Source organism: Taudactylus pleione, unplaced genomic scaffold, assembly GCF_031769625.1.
Source record: "Taudactylus pleione unplaced genomic scaffold, aTauple2 ptg000199l, whole genome shotgun sequence".
Taxonomy (NCBI): Eukaryota; Metazoa; Chordata; class Amphibia; order Anura; family Myobatrachidae; genus Taudactylus; species Taudactylus pleione.
Window position 1 is genome coordinate 11,460,153 of NW_028284601.1, and position 18,483 is coordinate 11,478,635.

Sequence of the window (18,483 nt, forward strand, 5' to 3'; positions counted from 1 at the left end):
AATTAAGCTAATTCAAAAAATATTTTTTGCATAATAAGTCATTAAGGAGGGTGTCCCAGTGGTTCTGCACCAAATCCTTACATTTTTAGCCAAAAATAGGGGTTTAGCACAGCTTATCACCTATTCAGGAGGTGGTGAAAACTATTCTCGACATATTGCTACGTAGAAATCGCACCGGCGAAAAGCTATGGCTAATATTTATGCATAATGTGCTAAATGTTTTCACCTTTGAAAACATTTCACAAATACGCAGCGTATAGTGCCTAATTGAATTCCCCCTCTAACTAAGTTAACAAGGTGATACTAGAAAATAGAAAAACCCACAGGTTCGGTACCTACCTTACTTGCAATATTTGTATTTTTTAAAATTTATTGTAACACCTGTAAAAAAGTTACACAAGGGGTGTAATGTGTTCATTGAAATTATAGTTAACATTGGCATTTCATTGCAACCAATTTGATTAGTGTTAGTATTTTAAGGTAGAAACATATTTGACCTTCACATGCAAAATGTCGATCCAAGAGGACTCCTGTCTACAGTATCTTGTTCAACACAAATCTGAAATACAGGTATAAACTGGACATAAATCCAAGCATTTACTGTATTTGTTGACCCAAATATAAGAAGGGTTAGTATGTGTTTAAATAGTGATACATAAGGTATTTAGTTTAAATGTTATCTTGACGGGGGTGAATTGTATTATAATATGCGGGGTAAGAGGTGTATTACCATTATCAGGTTGGGTACTAATGTTGTTTTGGGGTATATTAAAGTTATTTGGGAATGGTGTAATGTTATATGTGTATGGGGGGAGGGGTTATGGGGGTGTAGTAATTTTCTTTGGGAGTGGAGGAAGTACATTCATTCTTTTTCATGAAATACAGAGCACAAAGATTTTGTTTTATTTTATTGTATATAGTACACGAGTTTATACATAGTATAAAATAAAGTCCCTGTTTGGCGTCTGTCTGTTTGTAATCTTGAGAACCACTGGACAGATTTTGATGCAGTTCTCATTTTATAGAGCATTTCTCGAGGATGGTTTAGGTGTATGAAACATTAATGTCTGACAAATGGGAGCCGAGCAGTGAAGATTTTAGTAAACAAGTCCATATAAAAATGGGCGTCCAAGCACTTTCTTGGCTTACGCTGCCTATACCGTTATATACTGTATATATCACAACAATGGACTTTAGTTTATACCCTGTAGAGATTGATACTTATTATCATACCATCATACTGTTGATACTACTGTCATCACCATCTTACAGTTCTATTATTTTATGAATATAATTTTTTTTAAAAAGTTGAGCTTCTCCAAGTGTGATCTCACCAAAGCTGACTCAGGCACACAACATCACATACACACTATAGTGACACATTTTTCCACCTAAACTTGTCTTATGTAATTTTGTGTTTTCTTCTATCAAATAAAAGAGCTCATCCCTCAATCTATTTCTCATAGACCTGTCCTAGAGCTGAACATCTGTATGGCCATATGGTGGGTACACAACTGGAGCTTGAGAGAAAGATTAAAATATTTAGAGTTATAAGAAATATATTTATTTTTCTACACAAAAAATGTATTTGCACATTGTCTGCATGTCTTACACTCCTATGTGTTATTAGTCAGGATGTACAGTAATATGATGAGAACAGTATTTCCTCAGCGAGGAACAACAAACATCTTATAAGTACGAGGTCGAGAACCATTGGTCTTGGGTTCTGGTGTGATGTCCAAGTCATTCTTGTCCACCGTGGGCTTCAAAGTAAACTTTTGTAGTATAGTGGTGAGAAAAAGGAAGATCTCCATGCGAGCCAGACTCTCCCCCATACACATGCGTTTTCCTGGGGAGATGGAAGAGAGAAATAAAATCCCATACTGTACAGTACATACAATTTACAAAACATCTGCATTTGGATGTATTTTCTCATGGCTTAAACAACTTTTGCATGACTTTACCAATATTTTCTGATAAATGATGTTAGTGAACCCAAAGATGATGGAAAAAGATGAATATGTCATGACCCGTGCAAATCTGTATGTAAAAGCATAAAACAAGGTGTAAATGTTAATGCATTGTGTCACAACATAGTTACTGTCCCTTCATGGGTGTAACTACCATAGAAATGTGGAAGGGGTGCAGCTGCTATGTGACCCAGAGCTGAGGGGGGCCCATCTTCCGTGTCAAAGTTACATGTGTTTTATAAATTTTTCGTCATTGGGTGGTACATAGCGGCCCTTACAAACTTTTGCTATGGAGCCTTCAAATCCCTGGTTATGCCCCTTTGTCCATTCAAATATGATTCTAAATGAATCCATACACTAAAGGGTATTCAAACAATATTTAGCATAATTTAATTTCCAATTATTTAAAAGTTTATAGGTTTTTAATGTATCATATCTAAATTACAAGGTTGCTGTCTCTAAAGTTAAACAAATGTCAAAATTCAAGACACCATGTATGTACTGCTGAGGGGACCATGCCAATATATCTAGGAATATATCTGTCCACCTGCCGGAGGACTCCAGTACCCTGCATGCTGCTTTACCAGCCAGAGGTCCATATAAATGGATATAATTCCTCTCTCTGTGGAGTGATGGCACTGTGTGCTATCGGTACCTGACACCTAGAGGTCAAAGCCTGAGCACCGGGTGCGGTAACAGCAGATTATAAAAGACATTGCTCTTGGACTGAAATTAACATATAGTGCACAAACCAGGTGAGCTAAATACTGAGATTGTGGGCTTTACATATAAAAGCAAAACCGGAGATGAAAGAACCAACCTGGCAATAAGTATTGTGGAAACAAAAGGCTAAAGTGATGGATATGTTGAAATAATTATATCAGCTGCATAATAATTTATCTGAAAAGGTGGATTTTTATCAAATTTTTTATTGTTCTTTCATTGTTTTTATGATTTGTACTAATACTAAGTGCACCTTTATAGTATTACATTGAGTGCATATGTGTATATATATAGAAATGAAAATATTGAATACAATTTATATATGCACTCCTTGTTGATTTACTCAGCTGGTGAATATGTTGTATATATGTGGTATACAGGTATACCACACTATATTTACCATACTATATTATTATAGCATACTATATTCATTGTGTATATATGGATTTACACTAAACTTTTAATCAATGAATACCGATTGTTATATATACTATCCTTCTATATTTTCATTTAGAATCCACACTCTATCAGCGCAGGAAGTACTTTTTTCTTTTATGTATAATACTTTTCATATCAGTGTGTGCTTTACTGTTCCTAGATGAGGAGGATATAGGAAATCACTTATTGAGCCAATTTATTTTCTAATATATTTGTAAAAGTTATATTAGAACTTAAACTTAACTTTAAAAGTTTAAAAGTTTAAAAGCAATAAAAAGAGTGGATATGAAAAATAGTAAGGAGAACAGTGTGATAGGATGTGTTTCTCTGTCATTCTAACTCCCTGTATCCAATGGCTTAATTGATTTTACTTGGCTTTTCCTTTTACTGTCAGTGACCAGTCATCAATGACCACTCCTACTGGTGTTCTTGAAGAGTAGTCATGAACAATCCTGGACCTGGGATCCTTTACTTCTGGGTGTAGTATTATTTTTTGCTGGTGACTGAGTTTTTACTCCTGTCTACTTACTTAAGATCAGGACTATGTGGTAGCAGAAATAATGGTGTTTATTCAAATGTAAAGAGTTGGAAAACTTCACTGTGAGGTAATGATAACAGTTATTATACACAGATGGAAAGCCAATAGTGTAAGCACTTTACATGGGGCTCTGCTGACTTTTTTTTTTACTCCTGCCCCTTTAACCAATACTGGTCAGTTTGCATTTCTTGCATGGTGAAGGGATGTTATTTTCCCATGTCCACATACTGTCAGGATTAGGTGTGTTTTCCAAACTATCTACACTAAATCTAGAGATTTCAATATTTCACCCAATGTACATCAAGAGGACCATTTCTGAAGTCTAGCTACCTTCTATAATCCAAGTTGTCTCTAGAGCATGGGTTGCAAGATCCAAAGGCAGTATTGTCCCTGCTGCTGTCATCAGAGCCCACAGGAATCCAGATTGGAGTTTTGCCTCCTGGGTTCTTAGGTTGCAATGTGTCTCTTTTATTAATTTGTGTCAAGACAGCACTATTACAAAACTGGCTCAGATAGTAAAACACCCAAAAGGGGCACTGAGCCCACTGAACCAACAGGTTAGATTAAAATATTAGTTTTTATTAAATATTTGCTAATGTATGACGTGTGTGTGAGAATAAAGGGGGGCAAGCTACACTGAAATATTAGGTACTAATTACATTTAAAATACTGACCATGGAACATTTTAGTACCTGCAGAAAAAGGGATGAAAGCTTTGTTCTTCTTAAAGCCGCCATTCTCATCAAGAAAGTGTCCAGGATCAAAGTGTTCTGCATTCTTGAAGAGTTTTGGGTCCTTCAGAACTGAGGTTAAGATCGGAACCACCAACATGCCCTGATGGTATTTACAAACATATTTTCAACAATTTAACAATATAAGTTGCCTAACAGTTGTAAAATAAAGTTTTAGGACATTTTGTCATACCTTGGGAATGTGATATCCCTTGAAGACTGTGTCTTCACTTGCTCGACGTGCCAGCCCTATAGGGAAAATATCTGCACATCTCTGAATCTCATGGATCACAGCATCGGTATATGGCATTTTACTCCGATCCTCCACTGATGGACATCGATCTTGTCCAACTACACGGTCAATCTCCTCATGCATCTTCCCTGTTATATTAAAACCAATAAAGACATTATAACAACAATGTGCATGCAGTTTACCTTTACATGTAGCTATTTTCATAAAATACACTGGCAATCCAGGGTGATGTCATGATCGTAAATACCATCCTCAAAAATCAAATCAACTGCGGACTAGATTTTATATAGAGTCATAATTCAATAAAATAAAAATGCAACTTCTCCCATTGCGAAGTTTGAAAATACTTTTGAATTTGTAATACCATTAGAGAGAAAAAATAAAAGTAGTACCAGTTGAGGTGCCAAAAATTAAAATAATATACAATATAAGATGTCCATTATCTGAAAAAATCTAGACTGTATATCTGTTGTTATTTGTTAACATTGTAAATAATTACCTGAATACATGGAAAGTTGATTTTATGGCCTCACTGATTCCATTAAAGTAACAAAAAGAGAGGGTTTTTTTGTATTACCAAAACCTACCTGTAATACTAGCTGTTATGAATCCTATGCCTACTTTGAGTGAATAAGCTAGAATCAGGCTAGCAAGGTTTTCTGCCATTAACAACTGCCCGTTGTTCCTTTAGAACTGGGACGCGTTCACCAGTACTTAAGCGGCCAACTGGGCTTACAGCTCAAAGTAGTAGCAATTCACACGGAGGAACAATAGGATTCAGTGGTGAGAGTAATAGTAGGAACAGAAACTGGTACAGTTTTCTGTGAGATTGGTGAACAGTCAAGTCAGCTGAAAATGTGGTTTGGAAACCTTTGGGTAAGCAGCAACAGCTGTTGATGTGGCTTTGAGAGCCGATGGTGCAGCTTGGGGCCTGTAATGAAGATAACTGACAATTGATTTGGCTTTGAGAGTCAATGAGGTGGCTTGGAGCAGTACAGAAGATAGTACACAATCGATGTGGCTTTGAGAGTCGATGGTGTGTCTTGGGGCCTGTATTGAAGAGAATTGACAATTGATTTGGCTTTGAGAGTTAATGAGGTGGCTTGGAGCCAGTACAGAAGATAGTACACAATCTATGTGGCTTTGAGAGCCGATGGTGTGGCTTGGTGCCAGTACTGAAGAGAGTTTAATAGCTGATGTAGTTGATGCTGCTTTGAGACTAGGAGCCAATACAGAAGATGACACACAATTGATGCAGCTTTGAGAGCCATTGGTGTGGCTTGTAGCCAGTACTGAAGAGAGTTTATAATTGATTTGTCTTTTGGAGCCGATGATGCGGCTTGGAGCCAGTACTGAAGAGAGTTAAATAGTTGATGTGGTTTTGAAGAACTAGTCCACTAACCTATTACTCATTAGTACTACTAGACAAACAAATCCAGATGAGATGGTACACAGGCTGTGTACAAATTTGTGTACTAATTAGCATTCAAAGTTCTGACAAGTTGGTACATAGGTTTGAGTACATGTTTGTGTGCAAATTAGTGTACAATGTCCTGACAAGTTGGTACATAGATTTGAGTACAAGTTTGTGTACAAATAGCGTACTGCAGTTGAGAATACAGATAAATGAAACTAAATGAAATGATTCAGCTTGAAGAGTCCAAACCTGCTGGTGCAGCTAAGGAGCCACAGGACAGCAAAGAGGGCTGCTGGTGTGGCTTAGGATCCGTAGCAGAGGCCATTGAAAACAGTGGTAGATAGGAGATATAGCTGGAGAGTCAAAATATCCTTCCATGAGATGAGACAGTAAACTGATAATGCAGGTGACCCGAGAGACCCCACAGGAATACTATAGTCAGCGAGGCAGCAAAGGTCCAGTGTGTACAAAAAGGAGGACCCCCCAATCACGCAGTGCCATGGATAACATGTGACATCCTGAAGGGTGCTGATCGCCTAGCAACTGGGGAACCCGAAACAAAAGTTCCTGCAACCATGAGCTTCTGGAGGGAGACAAGTTGTGACTGCGACTTGTAACACTAGCCCTGTAAGACTGTTTGCTTCTTTCAATTAAGCTAAATATTCCTTAAATGATAGAATTTCTAGTATACTGATCAAAAGTATATGGACTGCATAACCACCACATCTTGAGGAGTTGGTGAACATCTCAATCCCCTGACAAAGCTAATTAGTAGAATGGTGATGTGGCATGGTCTACAGAATTAATTAAATAGCTGCCTTAGTTTTTTTGTCCATTCCAAATTGGAGATCTTGGACTTTCCAAATGAGAGAGCTTGGATTTACTGATCTTACCTTTGACTACATCACTGTCTGCCAAGTAGAGAAACTTGATCGACTACAGTGGTCAGTAAGGGCATTTCTTACTGTGAATTCCAGGGTGGAGATCCTCTCTGATACTTAAGGTTACACTTCCAATTATTACACTTTGTGGAAATTGTTCCTTTTCTTGTAAGACTATGGGGGGAGGGGAGGAATTGAATTCGACCCAATATTTTTTCTGGTGCGAAAACTGGTTCCCATTTTTCCAATAACATGGCTGGTTATTGGGCATTTTTTTTCTTAATCAGGCAGTTTTTTTCTCTTTTTTTCTAAGGGGTGTGTGGCACAGCCTCTCACTACTATGCCACACCACCTGAAAAGTTCTGACTTCAGGGCTAACTGAATTAGATTGGGGATTAATTAGCAGGTGGTAAAGCACGGCAGCTAATTTAATTCCCACTAAATCTATATATTTCTCTGATTTGTGGTGTTCAATATGCTAAAACATTTAATAAACTGTAACATTGAAATATAATTTGTATTAACAGGGAATGTTATTCCCATATCCTGCAATGTACAGTATGTTAAGTTAACCAAACTACGGTTATCATTTGGTGAACAAAACACAAACTGGGTTTGCCATATGGATCTTTAGTCCACATGCAAAATAAATATACTCTATAAAACACCTGTAATGAAGACACAGATTGAGACAGGTGCAGAAAAAAGCAGCAATAGCAACATACTGTACATGTTTTCATTAGTTCAGACTTTAAAATAACACTACTCCACTGTTTGTGTTATCACCCTTTGCAGCAGTTCTATAGATTCATTGCCAGTCTGATCATACATTTTTAGAACTAAAAGGAATATAGTACTTACTATAAGCATTTACGTAAAGTAGGAGTAAGGAAAGGGTTTAAATTAATATTGCAAACACGATAGCCAACACGTTAAAGAATCCTAAAACATTTTAGATGCAATATAGATACATTAGAATGCATTGTAAGCAGAAAAAACTTGGCCAGCGTCAGGAATGAGGATTTTTCTTTACCTGGACTAGAGTTTTCAGTGGGAGCTGGTTTGGAGGCTATGTGAAGAAAACTAGGTGGCTTGAGAAAGTTCCTTCACATAGATTAAGAACTGAGAAGAAAAGTAGGCACAGCACAAAGAGATAGCAAGGTGTGAGTCCTAGGAGATTAACCGGTATGCAGTCGGGAAGCCGGCAGACCTAATCCCGACAGCCGGCTTCCTGAATGCTTAATCAAGGGGAGGGTTAAATGACAGACATCTAAATCTAGACGCCTGCCATTTTACCAATGCCGGGAGACCGGCGCCCGGCATCCCAATCGAAGGGATGCCGGGTGCCGAGCGCGGATAGCCGCGGGAGGAGGGTTAGGTTTAGGGTTCTCGGGGGGGGACTTAGGGTTAGGTACTCCCCTGCGATGTTAGGGTTAGGCACCCCCGGGGGACTTAGGTTTAGGTGGCAGGGAAGGGGGGTTAGGTTTAAGCACTTACAGGGAGGATTAGGGTTAGGCACTGGGGGGGAAGGTTAGGGTAAGGTACCTCTGAGGGAGGGTTAGGGGGTAGATTTAGGTTAGACAATACTTACCTTGGCGATAGGGATTTCCTCCTCTGCTGGGATGCTGCTGTTGGGATTCCAACCACTGGGCATGGGTCTGGTGGTAAATTATACCGATTTGGAGTCTAGCATAAGATTACCAGGCTGACGGCCTGATTCATTATGGATCACTATTCCGATCGCAGCTGCGATTACGCATGCAGGTCCATTGCAAAAATATGCTAATGACTGTAATCGCAAAGCTATTATAAAGATGCCCAGTGCCAGCATAGAGACACCCAGTACCACTTTTACACATTTGGAATACTTTGCAATTCTGCGTATACATCAGGAACATTGAGTAACATCAACCCCTCATGCACAATTACAACAGGTCTGACCTTACTCAGAAATTACTAACCTTGTTGCATGCAGTGAGTATTCAAGCTGCGTATGCCGTCGCAGTGGCTGATTGCTGCATGCCCCTGTAACTGCATTTAAACATACTGGCATGTGTGTGTTTCACCGACCATCCCCCGTCAACACCCCCATCAACACCCCCAAATGATCACTTCTTATCAATCACTCTGCGATGGGTCTCCATAGTCTCTGCGATCACAGAGGAGCCTTCACGCACTGCGATGCATATGCAATCAGCCGTCTGCGTATGTAATTGAAATAGCGATCAGTATTGAATCATGTCCTGAGACCGTTAATGCACGATGTAACCGGTATGGCATATGGTAAATGGGGTGGAACCATTATTGCACATGGTAACCGGGTTGTGACTGGAAATGCAACCGGTAACTAGGATACGACCGGCAATGCAACTGGAAACCGGGCTAGGACCGGTATAGCAAAAAGTAACCTGTGCTGGGACTGATATATCACTAGGTAACCAGGCTTTGTCTGTTATGGCACAAGGTAACCAGGATGGGACTGGTATGGCACTACATAACCAAGCTGGGACTGCTATGGCACTAGGTAACCAGGTTGGGACCAGTATAGCACTAGGTAACCAGGCTGGGTCCAGTATGGCACAAGGTAACCGGGCTGGGACTGGTATGGCACTACATAACCAGTCCGGGACTGCTATGGCACTAGGTAATCAGGCTGGGACCAGTTAAGAACTTTGTAAACTAGGTAACAAGACTAGGACCAATATGGCACTAGCAGGAACACTGAAGAGACTGATCACAGTAAAATGCAAGTTATTAATTTTAGCCTTTATTTACATGGCACCACAAGTGTTCCACAGCACCTTACAGAGTACATAAACTAATAAGTGAACAAGAAACCAGTTCCTTACAGGACATTACAGTGCAGGAAAGGACATGGTTTATATACATAGCTGCAATAGTGATTAAAACATTCACAATAAGCAGTAGGGAGATAGCAGTCAAGTGTTATGTGTCCTTGTGGGGAGTAATGATAAGAAGAAAGTGTAAGGAGAAGCACATGATGGAAGAGGTCCCTGCTCGTGAGAGCTTACATTCTAAAGGGAAAGGGCAGACAGACGTGTGTTACACAGATGGGGTAGATACGGAGGAAAGAACATGAAGTGGGTTAGGGTGAGAGCTGGAAGGCCTTGATGAAGTAGTGGGTCCTGAGAGCCTGTTTGAAGATTTGTAGAAAGGTATAGAGTCTGATAGGGAGAGGGAGAGCTTTCCAAAGGTAGGGAGCAGCACAAGCAAAATCTTGGAGGCGGGGGTGGGAGGAAGTAATTAGTTGGCAAGAGAGGTGGCATGTATTTGTTGAGTGAAGTGGATGGGCGGGAGTGTGGATGGAGATGATGTCAGAGATGTAAGTGGGAGATGATTAAGTGAGGGCTTTGCAGGCAAGTGTAAGTACATTGAATTGGCTTCTGAAGGGGAAGGAAGCTAGTGTAGGGCTTGAAGGAGAGAGCAAATAGATGTAGAATGTTTGAAGAGGAAGATGAACCGAGCAGCAGCATTGAGGACTGATTGTAGTGGAGAGAGGTGTTGAATCAATAGGCAGAGATATCCAGGAAGCTATAGTGAATCATAGACTGTAGATGGTATTGTTGGGTATATTGCAGGTAGAAGACAGCATGCAGGTGAATTGAAACTAAGTACTGGATCACAATGAAACATGTTAACAGATGAGTTGTAGCTGAGAATAAAAAGTTGTATTTGGGATTTGAGAGTGAACTGCAAGTGGTGCTAGTGAGCACTCGCTAAGCAGACCAGGTTGTGTTTAATAGTTGAGCAGTATGAACTGCAGGTTATGTTGATGATCACTTAATAGGCTGTGGCAGAGAACCACTGATTATAAGGTTTTCAATAGATTGCTGGTTGCAGGTTAAAAGTAGCAATGTGAGAATTGCCCTGGTATGCAGATCGTACTGAATAATGGCAGTATGGGAATTGCAGGCTGAAGCTGTAAATTTTCTGCAGAGTGGAAACAACAGACTGGAGTGGATACTCTGCAGTGTAGAATCTGCAAGGTATTGCAGACACAGGAGCCAGGACTGATACTGGAAGTAACTATCTTCTGAGACAAGAACTCTAAGTTGAACTGGTGAAGCACAGGTGCCTTGGAAATGTTTTTGTAGTACACCCTAGATCAGAATTGGTTCTTGGAATCATATGAAATGTAATCCTCCTGTGAATGGCTGCAGTAGTGACTGCTGATTTCAGGCAAGTTGGTGGCCCCCATGACGCACTGGACTGCAGCAAATTGGAAATCCTGAGATGACTGGCCAGTGGAGACATGCCAGCCAGTGATTCAACAGCACCAGGTTAGGTAAGAGCATCTAAAATCCCAGAGACATCCAGTTCCTACACTCATTGCTATACTATTTAAGAATAGGTTTAGGCTTGCCTTCAGATAGATTTGCAAGGCAATAAAAACTCCAACTGTCTCCAACAGTATCAATTTCCCCACATCAATGCAGGGGTGTATCTAGGGATCTGAGCACCCCTGGCACCCCGCTCTCCACATAAATTCAGGCAGTGACCCCAGTAGTAGTCCCCCCTATGCATTGCCCCCAGTAGTAGTGCCCCCTATGAAGTGCCCCAAGTAGTGTCCACCCCCCATATAGTGCCCCCAGTAGTAGTCCCCCCTATGCAGTGCCCCCAGTAATAATCTCCCCTATGCATTGCCACCAGTAGTAGTCCACCTATACAGTGCCCCCAGTAGTAATCCCCTCTATGCTGCATTGCCCCAGTAGTAGTCCCCGCTATACATTACCCTCAGTAGTAGTCCTCCCTACAGTGCCCCCAGTAGCGCCTCACCCATAATGTGCCCCCAGTAGCTGATCCCCCTATACAGTGCCCTCAGTAGCGGCCACCCCCTATACAGTGCCCTCAGTGGTGGCCATCCCCCCCTCTAAAGTGTCCCCAGTAGCAACCACCCATACAGTGCCAGGCTTACACACACAGAAAGAAAAATACAACTTACCTGATCCCCGCTCCTGACGTGACTGCTGCTGTCCGCTGGTGGCTGTGTGTTTGTTACTATGTAGGGCAGACCGCTCTCACTGCGGTCTGCCCTATACTTGTGAAGCCTGGGGGACTACAAGGACTCCTGGTACTAGTCCCGGCCTGATTCATCCCTTGGCTGCTGGTGGCTCTGCTGGATGGTGCTCATGGCAAGTGCCATCCTGGCTAATGGCTAGATACGCCCCAGCACCAATGGTCTTGTTAAAATTGGCTAAGTTGGTTTGGTATGTAAAGATTCTAAGCAGGTTAAATGTGCATGTTTGTACAAAGCATAGCAATACATAGGGGTAAATGTAATAACCTGCGGACTGCGAGTACAATGCGAGACTGCCTGATGTTTTAAAGTAGCTGTCACTTACAGTAAAATGCAAGGCCAGGTTGATTTTGCCTTATAAATGACTGCTACTTTAAAACATTAGACAGTCTCGCACAGGACTCGCCGATGCCTGCAGTCTGCAGACTATTACATATACCCCCTAAACTCGCACAGGACTCGCCGATGCCTGCAGTCTGCAGACTATTACATATACCCCCTAAACTGAATTGATCAAATGTAATGTACAGTGTAGGAACTGGTCAGATGGGAATGAGTTAACTATACAAAGCTCCATATGGAAAATACACATGTAAGTTTACTATTATATAGATCACAATAATCTGCCCCATCACTTTAAGACTATCTAATGTTTTGGAGAAATTAACATATTATGGGGGGTATTTATCAAAGCTGGGAGCGAGAAAATTAAGAGAGATAAAGTACTAACCAATCAGCTTTCAATCTACATTTTGCAGGCTGTGTTTATAAAATGAGAGTTATGGGCTGATTGGTTGATAATTTATTTTTTACAATGTCATCTCTCTCCCAGCTTTGATAAATATGCCCCAAACACACTACCAAGAGTATTATTTTTACCTTGTATCTCTGGGTATTTGAGCAGTATAAGAAATCCATATCTCATTGTCAAGCTTGATGTCTCTGTACCACCAAAGAACAGGTCAATCACTGTCCCATGTAAATTCTCATCATGGAATTCCGTGTTTGAATTATTTTTTTCCTGGAAGATTTTGAGCAGGTTTTATTATCAATACCTTGGAATATTTAATCCAACCCCAGCTCCTTCCATCTACTAGAATAGCTATGAAAGCCAAATGGACAAACCTACCTCCTCCATCTTCACAAGAAAACAGTCAATGAAGTCCCGTGGGCTGTTCTCATCCAGTGTTTCCCAATGGAATTTCACCATGTCCCTCACAAACTCTCTCAGCTTGGTATTATATTTAAAGATTTTATGATGGGGGCCGGGAATGTATCTCATTAGGTTTGGGAACATGTTAAGAAGCTGAAAAGTAAAATATAAATAATGTGAAATTACAAAATGATAACACATCTTTACAGGTATCATTCAGAGGTGGATGTAAGTCTATTTGTGGGGAAGAAACATAGGTGTTTCCTTAATGTGCAGGTACAACAATTTGCTGCCATTTAGAGATAAGTGTCTCTAATGGTGTGTACACACGGGACTATTTTTTCAACGATTGGTCGTTAACGATATCATTATCGTTCAGTCATTCAAAAAATCGTCCAGTTTCAGGGCCAAAATGATGAACGATAACTACCAATGTGAGCTCCCATTTGTAGTTGGTAGTTATCATTCATCGCCCATTCTGACTGTCCTACATGACGATTTCAGCTAAGCACAGCCATCATCGTTGATGAAATTGTTGTCAAAATCATTCATTTCATTACACAAATTTGTTCTATTTTTCAAGGGAAAATCTGAAGGGAAATCGTTAACGAAGATTGTTAGATACACAAATCGTTACGTGTGTATGCATCTTGTAGTCCTTTACACCTCGACAGTTGGAATGGGGACAGGCAAGCCTAATTTGAGTAGAGTAAGAGAGTGTATACTTGAGTACAGAATGTCCCATGGACTTGGAGAAGACTTGAACACATCAGATAGGATTTTTAGGACTCATATCTTTTGCGAATACTGGAGGTCTGGTGTAAAGATACACTTGTGTCTTCATCCACTTTTGCTGCAATCATGCCAAACCGCCCCTCTCAGTGCGTTAGATCCCAAGTGATTCATCTTGTGCCGAGCATCTTTTTTGGCCGAAAATGCATCTTAGGTGCAAACAGATACGAAAAACAGCTTCATGGGACTGCACTGATTAATTTGATATTTGTATATCTGTGTGTGGAAATGCCTGAATCTGTATACGAAGTGCCATGATTTAACAGTCACAGCTTTTTTTCCATATCAAGTTCTGTTTTACTTCGCACCCAGATTCATTCGCACACAGATATAGGTGTGTCATTTACTGTAATACCTAAAATGGCAATTTTGTGGCTGTAAATATGCACCTATTGTATTTTACAGCTGTAAAGTATAAAAGTGTTTATAGGGTCCTAGATGTCTTTGTTATAAACTATAAATTCAATTAGTTTCTTCAAAGTATTAGTATTAGCTCAAATGAATTCACTTGGCAGCATATTAAATTTTTTTTGCGGCACTTAATAAGCTTTATTACACATGGGGACTATTCTTCTTTAGATATGAAAGGAAGACAGATGTACAGGACTATTAGAGGTGAAAAGCCGTAATCGGCGAAAAGGTTTTGGCAATTGCTGCTTTTCGCCGTATTCAATTCCAGGGAGTTTTTGCCTAAGCAGAAACTCAATGCAATGTACGGTATTAGGCAAAAGAGTATCTTCACAGAATAGCAGGTGAATAGAAGTGCAAAATCTTTATTTTTGGGTGCAAACATTGGGAACAACCCAGAACCCTTGGGACAGCCCCCAAAGGACAAATGTGCAAAAAAACAAAACAAAAGAAAACATAACATCACAAAAAAGTACTTTCATTTTGGGTGGCGAAAAAGTAAAAAGTGGGGGGACAAGCAAAAAAAACAGCGAAATAGAGTTCTTGGGGGTCTGTAAGGATGGGTCAGGTGTTTTGGGGATTGCAGGTGCATGCAGCAGGTGGGTTTTTCACGTTTTTTAAAAGTTCACTTTAAAAACATAAAAATATGCTAGCACAAATGTGACAGGACCTCTTATTTTCACCTAACAATACTGCTTTATGCCATTCTTCACCACTTTTGCAAAGACACTAATAAGAAGCAATTTAAACAACTTAAGTACCCCCAAACACTTTTATTAGGGCTATTAGTGCACATCTACAGTGATTCCCTATGTTAGTGCAACTTTTCCTGGGATACACACTGATTCCCCATTTCTTTAAGTACTTTCCGCCTGTTCTGCATTCGCCGATTCCTGTTTTCGCCTATTTTGGAACTGAATAAGGCGAAAAGCAGGGACACGAACCGGCAATGCAGGCGGAAAGTAGGAAAGACAAAACCTTTCTGACTTTTCACCTCTGATTGAATATTGGCTGAAATGTAATGAGAGCAACTTTTCAAAATTGATTTTTGCCCTAAAAGTGGAGTTTACTTTCAAAGGCAAAACCAGACTTTTTTGCCACTTTAAACTGTCAAAATTGCTGTGCATTACCTTTCCCCCATGCAACCATGTGCTGCCCCACACAAAACCTTTCAGATCTCATTTACAATATATATCCTAAGATGGATCCTCAGCTAGCCTGGAGAACTGAGCATATTCTCAACAAAGCTGCCCTGCTGCATTAATTTTTAACTCCAACTCTTGTTTGTAACATGTTTCAAAGTCCCTTCAAATATAACTAATCAAACTTGGAGTTGATATCAGCTACAGCAGGTGGTTAAGAAATGCAGGGCTGTAATTAGGAGTGTGCGACTGTTATGGCCACACATAATGCAGGGCTGTAATTAGGAGTGTGCGACTGTTATGGCCACACATAATGCAGGGCTTTAATTAGGAGGGTGCGACTGTTATGGCCACACATAATGCAGGGCTTTAATTAGGAGTGTGCGACTGTTATGGCCACACATAATGCAGGGCTTTAATTAGGAGTGTGCGACTGTTATGGCCACACATAATGCAGGGCTTTAATTAGAAGGGTGCGACTGTTATGGCCACACATAATGCAGGGCTTTAATTAGGAGGGTGCGACTGTTATGGCCACACATAATGCAGGGCTTTAATTAGGAGTGTGCGACTGTTATGGCCACACATAATGCAGGGCTTTAATTAGGAGGGTGCGACTGTTATGGCCACACATAATGCAGGGCTTTAATTAGGAGTGTGCGACTGTTATGGCCACACATAATGCAGGGCTTTAATTAGGAGGGTGCGACTGTTATGGCCACACATAATGCAGGGCTTTAATTAGGAGGGTGCGACTGTTATGGCCACACATAATTCAGGGCTTTGTGGGAAATACCATCGCTACACTAAGGCCCCTGCTTCTGCTGTGACAGTGCTGCCTGTCAGGGGCGCCGAGAGGGGGGGAAGCGGGTACTAATTACCTGGGCTTGCTGGAGGGGCCAACTGGGGGCACAGGGTCTGACGCCGCCCTTCCCTCCTCCCTGTTAGCTGAGCAGCCAAGCACACGCTGCTGTGTGCTGGGCTACAAAGGGAAATTGCTTGATGCTGCTGAGCAGCAGCAGTCTCCTGCCTGTGGGGGGGAGCGATCATCCTGATTGCCTCCACTCCTGGATATGCGCTGGGCTGAGGGGCTCACAGTGCCCCCCTCCCCAGGGCACAATATTATTTTTTTCCTTTCTTTTTTCTAGAGGGGGCATAGCCATGCCCCCTTCACTCAGGCTCCACGAGGCTCTTGACAGCCCTGCTGCCTGGAGCGTCTATTGGATATTACAGGTAGGTACCCTGTTGTAACTGCCCAGAGCCTCTTGATGACACTCCATGCAATGGAGATATTATGGGATCGCAGCACCTCTGAATCAGGCCCATTGTGTTGAGCTACTCCATACCTTGTACCTGGTACCATATTTCACCTGCACTGTTAAATCTCCAGTAATTTAGTCACCATTCTGTTACTTTCACCAAAAGGTCACTGTCTGTCAATCACTCCACACTATGAACGCCATTGCAAAACCATTGTGGCACAAGCGCAGTCTGCCTCTAAAGCCGGATACACACTAGACGATATGTCATTCAGTCCGGCGGATCGGATGACATATCTTCCACATCGGTCAGTGTGTACTTGATATGTCACTAATTATGCGCCCTCCAAAGCGACAGCCAAATGCAGCATGGCCCCACTGTCGTTCCATTGCTGCCGGCATCGGAAAGTGTGTACGCACAGGCCGATACTGGCACCAAAGCAAGGACCCCCTGTGGATGATAACGTGCTGGGTACACATCGTTATGTATGTAGCCAACATAACATATGAGCAGACTGGAAACAATGTCTGCTTGTGACACAAAATCGACACTGCGTTCACCTTGAATCGGGCCCAGTGTCTGAAAAAACAGTGTCAAAAAGCTGATTACTTCTTTAAATGTCATAGTAATTCATACTGCAAATGCTAAGTATTAATTTTTTATAAAATAAAAGTACCTGGCCAGAGAGAGAATTCAGTCCCTTGAACATTTCTCTAAGATAAGATAAGAGGTTCATGAACTTAATGTCTTCATAGTCAAATCTCTCACCAAACACTATAGAGCAAATAACATTAGAAACAGCCAATCCCAGCAGGTATGTTGGGTCAAATGGGGTATCTGTAATTGAAGATATAACGTATAAATATATACTGTACATCTGATCAGTCTAGAGAAGTTTACCTAAAATGGATGAGCCTAAACGTATATAACCATGGGGCCTATTCATCAACACTAAATTAACGTTTTAAGGATATTTTCCATAATTACCGTTATTTTAGTATTCATGAAGACACTTAACACAGGAGATATCAGTGATATCTCCTGGCTAAGTCCGCCTGCGTTAATTTCCACACCCCATACATTAGTACATTAGTATGGTGATATGGAAATTAGGCTATTCATCAAATTCCGAAAATCATGTATTTGCAGAATTTGATGGTGTTACTATATGGCACTCTGAGGTGGCGTATAGCGGGTTACACTTACCTGCTGTCAGCTGGGCAGTTCCTCCTCCGGCTCCTTCTGTCACTCTGGTCCCTCCTCTGACTCCGGCTGCAGCTTTGACACTGTGTTCTCCCGGAAGAACACAGTAAAGTTTTGAAATTTCTTTTTTTTTTTTTTTAAACTTTACTGTGTTGTTCTGCCGGGAGAACACAGCGTCAGAGCTGAATGCAGCTGTAGCAGCCAGGTAGGTGGGGGACGGGGGGGGGAAGAGGGGTTGGGGGACACACAATTACCGCAGCTGTAGGCAGTGCTGCGCATGCGCTACTATTACGGATGTAACGGTGCCTGCGCAGCACTGATTACAGCTGCGGTAAGGTAGTGTAGATAGGGGAAAGTATCTATTTCCAGAAAAGCTGTCTTTGCAAAAATGACAGCTTTTTGGAATAGAAACTTTTGGAGAGGAGGAATGATGAATTCCTCTGGTAATTAGGTAGAACTCCATGCGAGTTCTAAACCTAATTACCTCCATCAATTGTTTAGTAATGATTAATAGGCCCCCTAATCTGGTGTATCTA

The 18,483-nt window shown here is 41.1% G+C and overlaps 1 protein-coding gene across 1 annotated transcript in view; it reads right to left on the bottom strand.

Annotated features, from left to right (window-relative positions):
- Positions 1-891: 891 nt before the first annotated feature.
- The window catches only part of LOC148518795 (cytochrome P450 2H2-like), a 36,577-nt gene continuing 18,985 nt past the window's right edge, over positions 892-18,483 (bottom strand). Inside the window, exons 4-9 of the mRNA XM_088477132.1 lie at positions 17,421-17,581; positions 13,119-13,295; positions 12,869-13,010; positions 4,594-4,781; positions 4,362-4,503; positions 892-1,849 (exon numbers count right to left, since the gene is read on the bottom strand). Coding sequence (XP_088333258.1) covers positions 1,668-1,849; positions 4,362-4,503; positions 4,594-4,781; positions 12,869-13,010; positions 13,119-13,295; positions 17,421-17,581 — 992 coding nt within the window. The 3' untranslated portion in view covers positions 892-1,667. The remainder of the gene's footprint in view (positions 1,850-4,361; positions 4,504-4,593; positions 4,782-12,868; positions 13,011-13,118; positions 13,296-17,420; positions 17,582-18,483) is intronic.